Below are 17,687 nucleotides of genomic sequence, written 5' to 3'. Positions count from 1 at the left end.
TATTTGAATGAAGACGTTTGGAAGGCTGCTGTGAGGGTCAGACTCATCCATCTAATTCTCAGGTTCTATTGAAGTTGCTTCATACTTCTCCTGCACAAAAGCTTAAAAACTGCTGCAGGAAACAGAATCAGAAGGGTCAGAGGCTGAACTACTCTCACTTCTAGGAACAGGCAGTTCACCAGAGGGTTGTAGTTTATTGGCAGAGCGCTCTCAAGGGACTTGTACCACCACAGCCCACAGCACCACAAGAGATATCAGCACTGTGCTCTGTAAGAATCATAGAATCCTAAATGGTTTTGGTTGGAAGGCACCTTAAAGACCATCCAGTTCCAACCCCCTGCTACAGGCAGGGACACCTTCCACTAGACCAGGTTCCTCAAGGCCCCGTCTAACCTGGCCTTGAACATTGCCAGGGATGGAGAATTCACAACTTCCTTGGACAGCCTGTTCCAGTGCCTCACCTGCTTTAAGATTCTTTTTTCGCTCTCCCATCCAGAGAAGAAAACCCAAACAACTCCCCCCAAAACTCTTAACTGTACTTTTTAATGTGATTTGGTTTTAAAATTGTATTGGGAAAGCTTAATAGCTAGTTTTAAAATGGCCAGCTGTTCCACATGGCAGTGAAAGCACATGATCACTTTTGCTGATGTCCAGAAATATTTCTATCCTCAGAAAGAAGGACTCAGCAAATGAGATTTACTGACAAATATACAGGCATGCATCTCAGAGCTGTGAATAAAGCAATTGTTGATGCAATTAGAATTTAACCTTGGCCAACCTCACAAACTTATTATGAAGTACAAAATTAATAACACAGACAACAGAGCTGAAGAGTATTGCATGAATCTAAAGCAGATGGCTCTTCCCATTCCTTGCATAATTTCAACCAAAATAGAGTAGTCCAACCCCAAGACAAGCTGCCTGTTTGCAGTTTTCTAATACCTTATGTATTTTGATGTGTCTATGGCTTAGTTTTGCTACAGAATCTAAGCAGGAATTCCTGGTTTTGACTTTTCCAGTTGAGTTTTAAGACAAAGAAGCTTAAGAAAAGACACTGAGAACTGCACAGCTAATTGGATCACCTCTTCTCTACACTGATTTCTCTAACAAGGCAATTACTACCATAAATGTCAGACATTCTCAAAACAACTGAACATACTCTTAATGATGCCAGCAGTCTCAACAAATAGCTGTACCATGGTCATTTTGGAGTTGTCTACTACCCAGCATGTTACACTTACATCATAAAGAAAACAAAAAGAAACCTTCATAGGAAGTGATACCATTTACTTCCAGACAGTTACATATGTCAATATTAGCTTTGCTGGAGGGAAAAAAACAAATCCAAAAATGTTTTGGGGTTAAAGTGTGTTCTCTTTAGATGCATTCCATTTCATATTGCACTGCCAGTTAAAAAATGAACTGGGAGACTTGATATATGAAATCTATTCTGCTGTTGGTAAGAAGGATGGCTCACATGGCCAAAACTGGTGCTGGTCAGGGGTTTGTTCAGCTGAGTGATCTGGACAGACAGATACATGCTATTTATAAAAATATACAAAAAAAAAAATTGAATGGCAAATCTTCATTTGGAGATAGCAGAGGGTACAAAAGATTCCTTTGTCTTTGATTAGCATTGTGATTTATTTTTTTGCTTACAGTAATAAATAAACTAAAAAAAACCCCCAACAAACCAAACCAGATTAGGAGCATCTTAGGGCAGTCTGATTACTGCAACCATCTTTTCCTGTGCTCAGCTCTAGTTCCAAAATGGCATTGTTGATTTTCACAAATCTATCTATAACTGTTGGTCTCTGAAATAGCTTTAGGAAGGCTAACATCCCATAAGTCTCAAAATTAGCCTGTTATAACTCAAACTCAATTACTGCTATCCTAAAATCCACAAATGCTTTGATCATAGGTCTTTCTTCCTTTTTCCTCTGCCCTGAATACCTTGCTGATATGAAACTACCTCTGCTGTGGCAGAAGGGGTAGGGACAGCTGGGGAAGCACATTGCTGCTTTAGCAATGGCCATCTGAAGATGCTGAAATAGGACACATTTTCAATTAATGACATTTTATCATCTTTTAGAACAAAGAAAAAATGCAAGCTTGAATTATATTCTGCTTTGTGTTCCTGTGCTATCATCCTTTTCAGAGCAAAATGTTTAGTACAGGCCATTGCAGTGGGCATACCAGAACAAGACTGACTGGAAAAAAAACCCTCAGGTTATCATAAACCACTCTGTTATTACAGTAGTGTCACTCTGAAAGTGGTGGGATTACACCTATAACTTGTTATGCAGATCTTTCATGTAATGCAGTGACCATGCACGTAGGAAGTTCAATCAGCTGATTTGCTAGCAGTTGCTCAAGATTTCTCCTGTGCAGCCTGTTCAGACAGTGGCCCATGCCCACTAGTCTGTCAGTAATAAACTTGGCACAAAACAAATCACTCACATGTCTCAACCATCCATCCTGCTATAGGTTTGCCTGGTTACTAAAGTTTTTAATCAGTAGTAGTAGGCTCCAGTTAAGGATGTTTATTTAAGCAAAGAGGATTTTTCCTCAAAGTCACTTCTGCCTTGTCATTTCCAGAACCTCAGAGAGCTGTGGAAAGTAATATTAATATGCAAAAGGAAAGAATGTTTTTCAGTATACTATTTCTCAGTAAACTAGTGAAAGGCTGAACAACGCTGTTTTATTGCCAAAAAATGTGCATGTCTTTCATGACACTAGTGTTAGAAGGACACAGTATGGGGGGCTTACCAGCAACACCATGAATTGTATCATGTTAAGGTCCTTTCCAACCCTAACTATTCTATGATTCTATGATTCTATGTTAGCATAATGGTACATAAATGATTTCTTTCCTCTGTCAAGCTGGCAATTTAGTAAGATGTCACAAATATTCACAGACAGGCTTAGAGTCTTGAATCCCTTCTCTTACAGCCAAATATTCCCACCAAAAGCCAATCTCTGAAATAACAAGATGATTTAGATCCTGGCTACATAGCGAAGTTCCCACCAGGAAACCCTCACTGGTGGTGGTAGCTGCCCTCAAAGTAGCACAAGGGAAGGCAGGCAGCATACTATCTTCTACTTCCAGATCACAACTGAAACAGCAGATTCAGAAGTACTGTCTTGACAAAGTTCTGCAACAGCATTTTAAGTGGGATGAGAATATGGTTTCAAAACCCTTTGGTCAAGGTCAACTTGTTTCTTGGTTCTTCCTGCCACCTGTACAGAGGAGTGACAGGAACTGTTGGTGAGGACTTTGTGGATATTCATGGGAATGTGGTGTGGTGATGACTGAGGGACCCAGAGCTGTGAGTTGGAGTGGTTTGGCTCAGGCAGTCACTCCCACAGGGGACTGTGTTAGCTGCGGTGGGGAAGCAGTAGTGGGGAGCTGGTGCTGAAGCAATTAAGCATGAGTCAAGTGGGAGAAATGGTCTGTTTTGATATTGTAACTATGCAGAGGCTGCTGTTTGTGAGGAGTTGTGTGCGCAGACTGCAAATAGTCTCTATCACAGTTGGAAATGTGGTGATTCATTGTGGTCACTGTGTTTCTACCACGACTTGTTTTCTTCCTTCCAAATTTCAGTACTCCTTATTTCATTGGGCTTTTTGTTCTGTGTTTCTTCCTGGGCTTCAGCAGTCCATAGCAGACAGTCATGTCATCTTCCTTAGCCCCATAGACATGGCATGTGGAAGAAATTCAGTCCCCTGAGCATTATTTGTTTCTCTTTTTTATCTGCTGAGCATCAGTAACCTGTATTTGGGTCTTCTATAGACAGCCTGTGATAGGCTTGCATGTCCTAGGAGGCTGCTTGTCTGTCACTGCACTCCTCTTCCTCCTGCTAGGCAGATTGTGTATCTGTGGGTCAGAGAAGAATAATCAGGACTTGAAACAGGTTCAGAGAAAACTTGGAACATAAAACTTGGCAACATCACCCAGGCAATTGGTGCTGGAATCTGACTAACTCCATTCTCTCGGGCGCTCTGCCAGTCTCTGCTGTGGCCTTTGCATATTTTCAGGCATAGACAAGTTAAAATACTAAAAAAAGTTTTGCAGTCTGCCACCATAAGCAGCTGAAAGACTGCGAAGCCCTTTATTCAGGACCTTGAAGCATGGTAAGCACAGCCTTCTTTTTTCTATCTTTCCCCAGTATGTGCAGAGAGGGCATTTCAGAGGTTCTGAACTCAGCAGAGCTCTACTTCCCAGAAAAGGCAAGAAACTTATCTGGCATGCTTTCCAATGGTTGCCCCAAACACCTCCCTTCAGTAAGAAATCTCACACAGAAAATCCAGCTATGTCTTTCCCCTGGAAACTGAATAGCTGTTCTTTAAATTTTCTTAACATCTATCATAGCTTAAAATAAAATATTGGATGACTACAAACTACTTCTTTATCCAGCTGGCAAAGCCAAAATCTTTGACCAGCACTGACAGGAAAACAAGTGAGCAACTAGAAGAGCAGCTCTGGGGGCTGAAGAAACATTCTAAGCAAAGAAATATGAAAGCCAAATGTACAAATGGCCCAAAGTTTGTATTACTGCCTCAGTAATGCTGCCTCAGCTGTAAACATACTGAGGAATTGACCGATTGATACCAGTGAATTAAATTAATTCAAATGCATGAATTCAACTTATAAAATTAGCAACAGCTTATCCCTGGCCATGGGTAGTGAGCAGTTACTGTAAGCTTTTATTATGACTGTAACATAAAGATTAACAGCACAGGGCTGCTGTAGCACTGGTGGAATAGAAGACATGATGGTCAAACAAACTGGAGTGCTTGGGAGGCATATAAAGCTGGTGAATATAACTGGCAGCCTTTTAAAGGGTAAGAGCAGGAGGCATTTGTATTTACCAGATAGGTCTTGTACCTACTTGGGCAGGAACTGAAATAGTCTATCCTGCTCTTGAGATATTAACAGACTGTGTAATAAATGTGTCTCACTTACAAACCACTCTGTAATTTCACAGCAACTCCAGCTATCACCATCATACTCGCATTTCCCAACTATCTGCAATGGAATGACCCCCTACTGCTAGTCAACAAACTCAACTCTCCTGCCTGTCAACCAACACATGCTTCCATAGGCTGTTGCATTACCTCCTTCCTCCCTTCCCTTAGAGCTCCCAGCTTTTAGTATTTTACCTGTTGAATGCAATACACTCTTTGCTTCTTTCTCCAGTTTCCTGTTCCTCCTTGTTGAGGTCCAGAGGTTTTGGCTCTGTAGAATGAGCCAGAAGGTGCAGAGAATCTGGTGCAGTTCTTGGAGAGAATGAAGTCTTCCAAGTCACATAGCTTTGTATTGCTGTGATTGATGCTTGGTTGATATCTCATTTCTCCAGGCTCTCAGAAACTGGCAAATCCTGTGGCCATCTTACTTTTTATGTTCAGTTTGTATCTGCTTGTGTATTTTCTTTCTTCCAGAGTACACTCAGGGAGCTGGTCTCAGTTTCGTGTAAAGTGCTTTTAGTAATGATTCCTCTTACAGATCAACTATTCAACAGAAGTGGGTGAGGACTAGCACTAGTACTGGGTTATACTGATATTTTAATGAGGATGCTGGCACCTACTTGCTTAGAGTTTTGTACTGTGAGATATATAGTAAAGGGATAGGTACAGAGGCAGTACACAAACAATACCAATGAGTTCTGACAAACAGACCTACCAACACAACCTAAACCCATTCAGGATGATACTGGTAGAGTAAGACTAAGCTATCAGCTTCATGCAACCTGTCAACCTTGCCAAAGTTTTGCTCACACTCCTGACTGAAAGAGAGCAGCAGCATGCTTTGCTGCCAGGCAGGAGAGCCCTGGAGGTGGAATCTGCCACTTAACCTGTTTAAAAGTAATAAAAATTGTGTGGATGGGTGTGATACCAGCCCAAGAGATTTAATCTCTTTTGCATCTCCTGTTGCCCTTACAAATGAAATCTTAAACCTACAGATTAATCAGTTTGAAAAACAGGCAAAAGAAGCAAATTAAGACATTAATTAGATGTGAAGTGACCTTACCTATTAAGGTATGAAATACAGCAGCTACAGCGCCAGCCACAACCATGCACAAAACTGCTTTGATCCTGTCTCTCTTGCTGTTCACAAACACCAGACCTACATTTTTGAAGTCACTCATCGGACCCGTGAAGAACTTCATCAGGGAGTATGCCAGCCCATAGCTGGCCAGCATCTCCACAGCATCTTCCTTGACAGCAGCGATGCCCCGATTCAAGGCCTGTTGAAACACAGAAAGAGCAAATAATGTAGCACATGTGGAAGTGAACCCAAACCAATCTTCAGCAGCTGATTTCTGAAGGACCAAGCAAGTTTAGCTCTCATCATTTTCATCCTGAGTTGGACCTTAGTTCTCTGGGTTCAGCAGCAGTAGCTTGTGACTTGTGACACAGGCAACTTCATAGAATCATAGAATAGTTAGGGTTGGAAACAGTAAATTCAAGTCAAGTAGACTTGAAGATAAGGTAAATATCTATTTGTGAAGTATATGATGGAACTCCTGCTATACCAGAAGTCAGTGTCTTTCCTTTTTACAGTAATTTTATGACCTGCTAATAATCATGGATAGTACAAGACCATTTAAATTCCATTTTGAGGCCTCAGCCCTAAAGCAAACAAAGCACAGTTCCTTGCAGGCCATCCTTACAGGTAAAAACTCTGACAGTATTATATGCTAAAATTTCAGCTCAATTCATTTTTTTCAGTGTAATGACCTTTTCATTATATCCCATGTAATTTTGGATTGCTGGTATTATCCTGTGACGTTTATTATGAAACTAGGCCAAATATGTATGTGCCTAATTGTTCTCCTTTCATGAATTTCACAATGTTCTGATCCTATATTCATTTATACCTCCTTGTACCATATTTGAAAAGAAATACAGCCAGCACATATATTTCAAGACATTCAGGTTCAACTAACCTACTAATTCATTCTAGGTCTGTATGTAGGAAATGTCTGCCAATGAATCATTGAGAATTAGATGGATTATTTTTATAACTAAACTGAACCATAGAAAAAAATGTGTAACATTGCTTTAAATTCCAGCTTGCACCAAAACGATTCTAAAATACAGAGTAAAAATGACAGAATGATAAATTTTATCTTCAGTGTGACAGCATCAATCATCTGGTACACCCAGCAAACTGTTAAAACAAGACTAGGTTCAAAAAGCATGAAGGATGAAATACGACTTGTTGGATTTAGTTCCTATGGGTTATAGCTGATGCATGCTGACAGGGCCATGGCACTGAGGCCAACCTGGAACATCTCACCAACCCACCCTCCAAACTTCAGTCAATCCACTTACACAGCAGTTCTAATACTGCTTTTTCTGAATGAACAAACCAGGCAGAGTATCATCAGGTAATCATAATGAAGTTTTTCTCCTTCATAAGCATAGTCTTTTTGCTGCAGCCTTCTGACTTTTTTTTCCCGTTCCAAAGACCATATAGGCAAGCAACTACCACTGACTTCAAAAGAAACCTCATCCCCGTAGCAAAAATGAGCATTTTTTTCTACTGTTCTTTTCCACTTTCTGTGAGGAGTGCTTAATTTTTCCAACTAAAACTGCACTGTCGGCACAAGAAAAAGCTGTAGAAAATATCAGTTTCTCCATCCTTGGTATCTGCAAAATCTTTCTCTTGCAATGTGCTTGGACTTGAACACCTGAGGCTCCAAATGTTTTCATATGTGTCCCTCCAGCTCCCTTCCTGAAAATACTATATATTAGATATGGAATATCTGCAGTTGATACATGAACCTTTTCTGGGCTATAGATAATTCCATCTATTGCACTGATAAGAGTTAAAATTATATTTAATCTGCAGATGTGATGATCTTAAGGTCCTTTCCAACCCTAAGCATTCTATGATTCTATGCCAAAACCACTAAAGTGTGCATAAAACTGTACGCAGTTCGTGAAAAAGACTGTAGCCTTTGAAATTAATAGTCAAGTTTAGCTGTCTTTTGCCATGATGCTTGTGATGATGTTGTAATCCATATCAAGGTGTATACAGAGTTGTAATCTTTTCATTTATATTTCCTATAGATGCTGAATCTCCCTTCTGCTGTCACCAGTGATAGGCAAATAGCCTTAGATTACACCATACAGAGGGCTTCTTGATCATGGCTTTCACCTCCTCTTTTGTCAACAGTGAAGTGTTTCTGGCAGCTCCACTTTAGAGAGGAACAGCTAACCAATTTCAGGTACTCTGGTTTAAAAGCCTTCTGTCACATGTAAACAGCTGAATTATTTCCAGCACAGTTTCACAAGCACAAGCGCTTCCTTCCTGCTTCAGACAGCTACAGAATACCAAAGTATGTGGAGGATGGTAACCCAGCTTTTGACAAGGTCCCTGGGATAAACATGGCTTTAAGAAATCACATTCTGTCAAGAAGCACTGTGATCCCTTTGCAGAGAGACAAATCTTTACCAAGCACAGTACCCAGGCCAGTGAAAATAGCTCTGTGTGACTTGGGGTATCTAAGTTTTTCCTCCTCAGGAGGACAGGCAGAAAGACCTGAGCAGCTCTCCTTCTCTCCCTCTCTGGTTTTACAGGATGAACTCTGATCGCTTTTGTACGAAGAAATGACAGCCAAGTAGATACTTCTGAGTAATCTTCCCCAGAGACACACTGTGTACCAGGTAAGGCAGACTGGCAAATTCCAAAAGGGACTTTTGTAAGAGGTATGTTACCATTAATTTATACTCCTGTGGAATGGCTGACATGATGAAATACTCTAGAGGCTAGCCCTGAAAAGTAATCCTTCCAAATGCTTTTTTGGAAAGATTCTTAGGAAATGAATTGTTAGTAAGGCTGCGTACAGATGATTTAGCTTCTGCAGCTTTCTTTTTCCTTTTTTTCAGTTTAAGATGACAACACAGAAGGTTCTTCATCCTCATCTTCCAAACACTATATAAGAATTTTAGTAGCTTTTCTACTCATGTACCTTAGAATATTTTCACTACTGAAGCTGCTGATGTCATATCTGATATCCTTAAATCCACAAGAAATCCCAAATACTTCATAAAGCATCTTTGAAGTGCAGTATGGAAGACACAGGCACTTCATCTTTCATGGCATGTCAGCCGTGAAGTTGGTAATCTAATCTCCTGTTAAGTTTAATTTCCTTTTAGATTTCCAATTAAATCTCTCACAAAGTAAGAAGAATATAAACCAGGGCAAGGTCTCAATTTTTTTATCGGACACTATTTTGTACAGTTTTGGGTGAACAAAAATCAATAACAAAATTTCATCAGTAGCATCCATATTCCACGTTAGTTTCATACACAACAGAACGTATCTCTAGAAAGATTTGTATAGCTTGTCAATAAAATCACACAGAACTAGGTAGGAATAAAAACAACTATTTAATACAAGAAGTTAGCTTGATCATACGTATTTCAGATGTCATCCTGCTTTCAGATAGCTTATTCAGATCAAACTTGAAGGGAAAACTAAGAAATCCAGATGCTGAAAAAAAAAAGACTGTTTGTGATGGTGCCTTCTCCTAAGATTTTAATGAACAGCTAACCTAATAGATGAAAATGACACAGTAAATTGCTATTCATCAAACGTGATTAAAACAAAGCCACTGACATTGGTGACTCCTCTTTTAGAAATAACAAAAAAACCCACAAAGTAATTCCAAGCTCAGCACAATCCGGTAGGTACATGAAAAGGTTAGTTGAAATAAGTGTTATTCCTAAAACACTTCTCAAGAAGGCAAACACCAGGATCTACAGCAGGTATTATGCAGTGTCGTTTGTAACACATCATGTTATCACTAGAAAGATAAAATCTTTACTAGGGGACCTGGTAATAACCTCTTCAGCCTTTTTTAAAAATGAATAATTGTGTGCTGTCCCTAATGTTCACTAAAATCAGAGAGAACTAGCATTTATATAAACTCCCATCAAAAAGATTCAAGTCAGAAGAATACCAAATAATGCACCTAATGACATTTCAAGCCAGTAACCATGGCTTTACAATTGAGTACTGCAGCTGGCTTTATCCTCTTAGAAGGAACATATGAGACCTCTATCAAATTCCTAGGACATGCATAATGGATGAATCCAACAAACTCCTGTATGCAAAGGCAGTGATTCAAAAAGCAACAATTGTGAGAAAAATGTTGAGTCTAGCTTGTCCTATTTGCCTGAGCTTTCAGCACTATTCACTAATGTTGGCAGAAAAGGTTTGGTTCCAGTCTACAGCTACACACCTCTGCTGCCAAAAATTCAAAGTCTGTCCATTAAGTCAAAGCCTGTTGGTTCTACAAGTCTGACCATTTCTCACATGATCCTCTCAGAGACTACTGGATGACTGATACCATATTTTTTATCGGATTAGACATATAAAGGCATTAAAAAGAAAATCCACTGAGAAAGCCATATGTATTGTATATGTTTTCTTCTGCTTTTACAAAAGTTTTATTACCTACATACTGCATAAAATTTAAACAGTCTATATCTAACTAGAAGGGAACACTTTCTACTTCATTTGATGTATTGACTATGCAGTCAATACTTGACCAGTGCATGTGTTCCAAATAAGAGCAAGTAAAATCCAAGAACTGTAATTCTTGCCAGTCCTCAGTTTTGCTTATCATGGAAAAGCAGACTGTGACCTAGTGAAAGCTGGCCCGTTCCTATGGTTTCTTTAAAGCTGGGATTCTGCCTAAGATGTTTTCAAGTCAGTTTTAGCTAGTTACCTACCTAAGCATGACAGCAAAAACTCACTCGGTTTGGAACTATGTTTGGTTCAGTGAACATCTGTAACATGTTTTCCCTCCTTTTACCTGCCCTCTCCTAAGAAAATGGAAGAGCTGAAGTGTTCAGTTAAAAAGCAACCTGATGTAGGGGACAGTCTTCCTCCTGTGTCAAATAATCTCTCTCCCAACAACTGTTAGCTGAGTTTTCATTTACTAAATTCTGTCACAGTGAAATCTTTGGTATCGGAGGCACCGGCTGGCTTCTGCCTCCCCTGTCACTGCTGCAGGAATTGTGATGCCAGAAGGACACCTGACAGACCCGATGCTCTGTACGCATGGCATAACCAGACCACTGTGTCCATGCAACCTGGGTGATATCACATCTGCATCTCTGCTTCTGGATCCATTTCTTGTAAAGGCAAGAGCCCCTGGTAGGCAATTTAAGGGAAACAGCTAGTGCTCTGACACAGGAGCGTGTAAGACTTCCATGGCCATAGGCACAGGAGTGGGAGGAAATGGGATAAAAATAGCACACCACATTTATTCTGGCTCAAGAAGATTGCACATACATAGCATATGAGGAGATAGCCCTGAAGGGTTGGAGGGAGTCTGACCTTGTAGCTTGAAAATTACTAGTTTTTTTCCTTTTGTTTTTGGATTTTGTTTTGTTTTGCAACGCTTTTACCCTCATTCAGTATCTCTAATTTTGGTTCAGCATCTGTTGTAGATCATGTGTCAGATGACTGAAATGCCATCTGAGGTCAATTCCTGTTAGCTCACTATTAAAATACTTTACTTCCTCCCTGCTCCCATACTAAAGCTGGCAGTCAGCCTTGTCCACAGTGCTGCAAGTGCTAACACTGCTTCAACCCACTGAAATAATCTCAGTCCCCAGCAAGAGACCGTGTCCCAAAAACATGGTCTGAAGGAAGAAGAGATGCCCATCCTGAGAGAGGGAAACCTAGAGAACCCAGTGGTACATGGCCTGTCTTTGGAGAGGCCATTCTTGGAAGAGCATTAGGACTGCCCTGAAAGTAAGAGCTGAAATTCTTATGTCTCTTGCTTCCTTGCCATTCAAAAGAAACTGCAAATGCATGTGTCATGGTTTTGTCTTAAAAAAGAGTCAGTGCACCAAAATTTCAATTATATTTACCCTGCATGCTTAAGTAATGAGAATATGGCCTAGAAGAAAGTCCATATAACCTGTGAAACAAAAAACAAGGAGTGAAAACTTGAGTGCAACCAATAGCATTTCTTTTTGCCCATTCACCTTCCTGAGCAGCAGTGGAAAGCAAGAATAAACATTTTTGCAAGATTCCTACTGTTACTTGAAATACCTATTACTGTGAGCATGACCAGGATCTCGGTTTTACGAGTTGACACTATCCACTCATCATCCAATATCAAAGCTGTATGAAAGTGTGCCATGGGAGAAGTATAAATAAAGACTCTAAACTCAAAATAACATCATTTCAGAGCACTCGCAGCTTTCACTTGACCTGGGTTATATCAGGGAACAGCACTTTTTAACAGGCACAGCCAGGAGGCACAGGAATAACTAGGGCAGCAGTTACAACAGTGAAAATCAGTGAAAACGTAAATCTTTCCCATTGCAAGAACTAAGGCAGAGGAGAATGTGTTGGGGTGCTGGAAGAGTACCTGTTGCATGCTACCCTAGGGCACCTACTGCCTTTGTGTAGAGTCATGAACGACTGGCACAACAAGGCAGAGAATAATATAAAAAACACACGAGACTGCAGAAGATAATGGTGCAGGACCATGGGAGAGAAAACAGCTGCAGTAAAGCCAAAACGTGCCTCATTTAAAACTACACTTAACAAAGTGCCAGAATATTTATGACAGGGAGAGATCGTGGAGGGGTGAATCAGTTGCTGCAGATGGTTGCCTCCCCAAAGGACGTGGAAAACACTGATCCTGAAGCCAATAGAGCTATGAGCCATGACGGCGGGAAGCCCTTCAGGACAAATTCCCTGGGTAGTGCTTATTGAACAGGATGTCTGATACCTGTATGAAAGAGGCCAAAACCACTGCCATTTCCACTGATGGCTGTGGAGAAATCCATCCCCTAAGGCAAGAACATAACCACTAATTTTTCTGGGCCTTTTTTAGGCAAGCAGTGCTTGTAGGGGCACAGAACAGAAGCAAAATGAGCATGTCAGAGATACTGCCCTGCAGTATGACTTTCTCGCTATCCTCTAGCTGATGCTGATCAATCATCCAAAATATACTGAAGTGAAACTCACAGGGGCATACTTTGGTCTCAAAGCAGCATGCAAGTGTTACATTCAGGTTTTCCCAAAACTCACCCACAAAGGTGAAAAGCATTTGTGATTACATTACATAAGTACGATAAACTCCAGGCTGAGGTTATTTGTCTTCAGATCTTCCTCACGTGGAGGTCAGTGATTCATTTGCTCTCAAAAGCTATTTCTGTTTCTAAGTCTATGAGTATAGACAAATAAAATTGAGACATAAATTGAGACACATAAAACTAGGGGAAGGTCAACTCCCTGTCTCTTCAAAATGCTCGGTGGAATAGCTATCATTTCTTCACCAAATTCCATTTTGATTACTTTTGACTGCTAGAAAACACTGGGGAGGACACAAATTCATATCATATGTAGCTACACACAAAGAATATTTGCCTTAATCAGAAGTGATAGAGTATCTGCATCAACGCTCCTTATTTTCTCACAGAGAAAGGCTCTGTTCTCTTCCTCAGATTATCTCCCCAAAGTAAAAAGTAAACTGATTTACTACCAGCTGCATATTTCATAAAAATCCCATTTTCTCATGTTTATAAATTAAATCTCGGTAAGGACTGTTCTAAGACTTGTTTGCATGCACACAGCAAATTTAATCTACACAGGTCCCATACCTGTCAAGTCTCTCACAATTCTGGCATATTGCCTTTTTATTAGCATTATCTCAGTTTTTGGTGAAATACTCCATGTGGCTCTCTCCTCCTGAAATGGAGATTGCCACTTTCTCCATGATCACACCTTCTCACTAGGCTCCAAACACACAGATAGGTTTGGGTTGGAAGGGGCCCTTGGAAGCCAGTTTAGAGCTGCTGCCCCAGGTTGAACATCTGGGAGACATTCTGCAGGAGACCCCATATCTTCCCAGGGCAACCACTCTGAAGGCCACCCTCATGCTGAACCTTAACATGTAACCAGAAATGGCATCTGAAGATCCACGGCTGTCTCCTTTGCATATCAAAACACATTCACAGGCCAGCAAAGTTAATGCCACTAGCATTTGCCTGAATCTCCATGTCCCATGTTTGTTTCTCCTTTCCTGAAGGATCTTTTGCCTCACTGCTTTGTACCACTTCCCCTTGCTGCTCTGAAGACTTGCTCTGTACCTCTTCTTCCCACTCTCATCAAGGATCTTGTCCTCTACAATAACTGAACTATATTTTCACTTCATGGCAAGAAATGATTTAGCTATGCTTGCCTTTCAATTTTCACCCATCCTGTTCTGCTGTTTTGGGCTTTCATATATATATCTTACAGCACTTTTCAGTAATGTAGATGTTCTATTTGTTTCTTGTGCACATGAAACTAGGCTTTTGCTTTCTCATTTTTTTCATGTATTATTAAGCAGTATTTTTTCACATAAGGTCACCTGACATTCCCAATTACAATACCCTGTATTTAGTGTAAGTCCCTTTTTAAGCCCTTAAGAAAAAATCAGCCTAGGCAAAGACCTAAATTAGCAAGAAAACAAAACCAAACACAAAACCCCACGCAAATACTGCAAAAATACTTTTGCCAAATGCAAAGATAGGGGAAACCAATGAGGTTTGTCCATGGCTTTAGATTTCATACCCACTTTCCTTAAACTTTTGATGTTAAACAAATCCTAACGCATTCAGCATTTGGTGAAAACTCCTAAAATTTGGCAGAGGCTGCTGAACATGTCTTTAAAAATGGACCAAAATTTGGCCAGCCATCTGCAAAATATGATTTGCTGGGATTCAGTAGAACTAGTTAAAGCTACTTTGCCTGCATAGAAATCTTGTCTATATTTCAGCTGTAACAAGTCTACTCCTGAGCATTAAAATTAGTGAAGGTCAAGCACCACACAACAGAGACGGTCAAGTCCTTCAGGTACCAGGAGACAAGGAAACACTACTTACATTATTTGCTCAAAGCAAAAGGGAAAGTACTTCCCTTTCCATGGACTGAAGTTGCTGTACCCTACGAAGACTTCCTTCTCTCAGGAATTATGAAGTGGGTTATTCTCCTATCTTGGCTTTTGTAGAAAAGATCTGTAAAATTTACTTTCATCGCAGCTCTCTCACTTCTATACACTTTCAGCTCTTACTTAGTGATTAAGATCCCATGTCCTCCCACTCGGAAGACAAATAATTGTCATTTCCTCTCTATTTCCTTTTCATGTGGTATTTAAATGATGCAATAATTACACCCTGCAAACTCTGTCAGAGCCAGCAATCAAATTTAAGGCTGTCAATACTGCAGCAAAATATTTTAGTATCATCACAGGTAGTATTGTATGTACCCCTTCATGGTTGCTCTAGAGAATACCCTCCTGCTGCTATCATTTAGGGTTACTAATTCTGCCACAGCCAGAACTGGTAGTCAGATAGGAGAGGTGTGTTACTTCAATGGAGTATGGCCATGCAAATAGGTATTGGGGTTTGGAAGCCTCCCAGTATGGATGTCCTGTGAGGGGAAGCTTCTGTTAGATCAGCAGCTGACCCCTTTGGGAAATAAACCCTTGAGACACCTAGTTCAGTGGTAGATGTCCATGCTGTTTGATTGCAGAAAATCATGAAGTTCAGCCTCAGTGACAATGTGCAGGATGGGACAAAAATGGTTTCATAAAATGGGGCTGTAAGGGAAGTAGTGAAAATGTCAGAATGGTGGGGGGGGGGCTATATTTTGTGGTCTGCCTCTTGCTTCCTCCCTCTGTCCCCCAGTGTAGTTCAGACTCATAGGTAGCCAGCAGCAGACACAAGTAAGAGTAGCTGGCAAACTGCAACCCCTCTCTTATAAGTGGGGCTCCTCTGAGTCATTCAGAGAAATCTGGAAGTGTCATCACATGTCTGCTAGGCAAAATATATAAAGTGACTGAGACTCTGTCACTTAATGAACATCACTTGTACATGATGGAAAGTTAAAGCAAACTGAAGCTAGTGTCTGCAGGTTCCGTTCATTAAGCTTGGGTAAATGTTCTCTCTCACTGCAGACAAGAGAGATAAAAAGCCTGCTGGGCAAATGCACAAAATTCTTGACTTGCCATATGGCTGGGCTTAGGAAGAAGAAAGGCAAATAACTGCAGGTTGGTCTTTCATCTTCCTCACTACTGCACTGTGTCAAAAATAAAAGAACAACTTATAAAGTGCATGCCAAAGCTACCATTACAAAAATACACAGAACCATGAAATAAGGTTTCTGTACCTGACTTAAGTGGGAACTTGCCCAGCTGTCCCTGAACATGTAGTACCGCCCTACCTTTATGTGTACTTACTGCACTATGCAATTATCTGCTGTCCATTACCTTACTCGTAAAGCATTTACCTCCCCATGTGGCCCAGCACTGACTTCTTATTTATGTTGTAGGGCTTTGCCCAATGCCAGCAGAGCACAACATATTTGAGGTCTGTGATTTTCATCAGCTGTTGTGTCAGGAGCAGGGAGCATGGATGGTTATGGTCTGTCATTAAGCAGCTGTTTCCTCCAGCATGCTGCCGGCTAGGCAAAGCACAGTTTGGGCTACACAAAGCAGAGTTTGTTAGGTATGAGTGCCTGAGACTGCAAGTGTAGAGCTGCCAGATTAGCTCATGTCCTAATTGCTTAGAAGCAACAAATAGAGGGCACCCAGATCACCAGCCTAAATACAAACTTAGTGTTTCCGCTGCTGGAAACACCCATCATAAACAAGCCCATAACATCGGTAATATGGTTTAGAGTGAGGTGTCCCTGCCCATGGCAGGGGGGTTGGAACTTGATGATCTTAAGGTCCTTTCCAACCCTAACTATTCTATGATTCTTGCCTTCTATCCTTATTCTGTGTGCCAATTTTATTAGGACGAGGTTAAAGTTATTCAGTTGAATTGGAAGCAAACTGTGGATAGTGATAGTGATTTCCTTTCTCTAGGGCTGGTGAATTTATTGCAAAACACACTTTGAAGCACCTCCAGTTACTACAGCACTTTCCACTACTCCCGTACCTGCAGAAAGCAATGGTCTCAAAATTACTAAACCAGTAATTTTTGTCTCTGGAATTTAGCTGTTTAAAATAAATGGGAAATGGGTGATAAAGACAAGGGAGTGGAGGAAGACAGAAAAAAATAAGTAGACTTGCTCCAAAGTGATTTTTTTTCTCTCGAAAATCTAACCTTCTATGCCCCCAGCTTGAGTTTTGAGAAACCTGAACTTCTCTCCTGGTTCTTGCAGGTGGTGTGATAAGATTGGCTAAAGTTTCTTGTTAAAAATAGCTCGACCAGCTCTCTCAGTATCCAATGACATGAAGTCAGCAAGTGAACTCACAGTGAAATTATTGCCCATGTTTTTTTCCAGGTGGTGGGTGTATGAGGCACAGCAACTGAAAAGTTTCTCTTGAAATCACACACTCTTTTTGAAACAAGGGGAAGCACAGTTATATTTCTACACAAGCAAGGCTGAAAATACCCCCCTCTGACCTAGAAGAGCACGAGGCCATGGGAGAACCTGATTACTGTTGCTTATGTGATCTCATGGCAGCTGGCAGCTGTTGCTGTTATAATAAATGGCTTTCCTTGATAATGGAAATACAGATAAAATACAAATTAATCTGAAATGCAATCAAGATAGATATGCTCTATTCTTACTAGCTTCAACAAAAAGGGGAGAACTGGAACAGAACTGGAAAATGTACCAATGCTTCAAGCTTTTCTTCTGTACCTGTTGG

The 17,687-nt window shown here is 40.6% G+C and overlaps 1 protein-coding gene across 2 annotated transcripts in view; it reads right to left on the bottom strand.

Moving 5' to 3' along the window:
* ANKH (ANKH inorganic pyrophosphate transport regulator) overlaps window positions 1-17,687 on the bottom strand; it is a 104,249-nt gene that overhangs the window by 42,752 nt on the left and 43,810 nt on the right. Inside the window, exons 1-2 of one of the 2 annotated variants that reach the window (XM_061346716.1) lie at window positions 5,164-5,710; window positions 3,773-3,877 (exon numbers count right to left, since the gene is read on the bottom strand). In XM_061346716.1, the coding sequence (XP_061202700.1) occupies window positions 3,773-3,815 (43 nt within the window). In that variant the 5' untranslated portion in view covers window positions 3,816-3,877; window positions 5,164-5,710. Of the gene's footprint in view, window positions 1-3,772; window positions 3,878-5,163; window positions 5,711-6,031; window positions 6,249-17,687 lie in introns of those variants that run through there. The other variant, XM_061346715.1, reaches the window with a different exon arrangement.

Source organism: Neopsephotus bourkii, unplaced genomic scaffold, assembly GCF_033783945.1.
Source record: "Neopsephotus bourkii isolate Nb327-2 ecotype Australia unplaced genomic scaffold, CSIRO-AGI_Nbou_v1 NB_272, whole genome shotgun sequence".
Lineage (NCBI taxonomy): Eukaryota > Metazoa > Chordata > Aves > Psittaciformes > Psittacidae > Neopsephotus > Neopsephotus bourkii.
The sequence above is the reverse complement of the archived record's forward strand: the minus strand, read 5'-3'. Positions and strand labels throughout refer to the sequence as shown.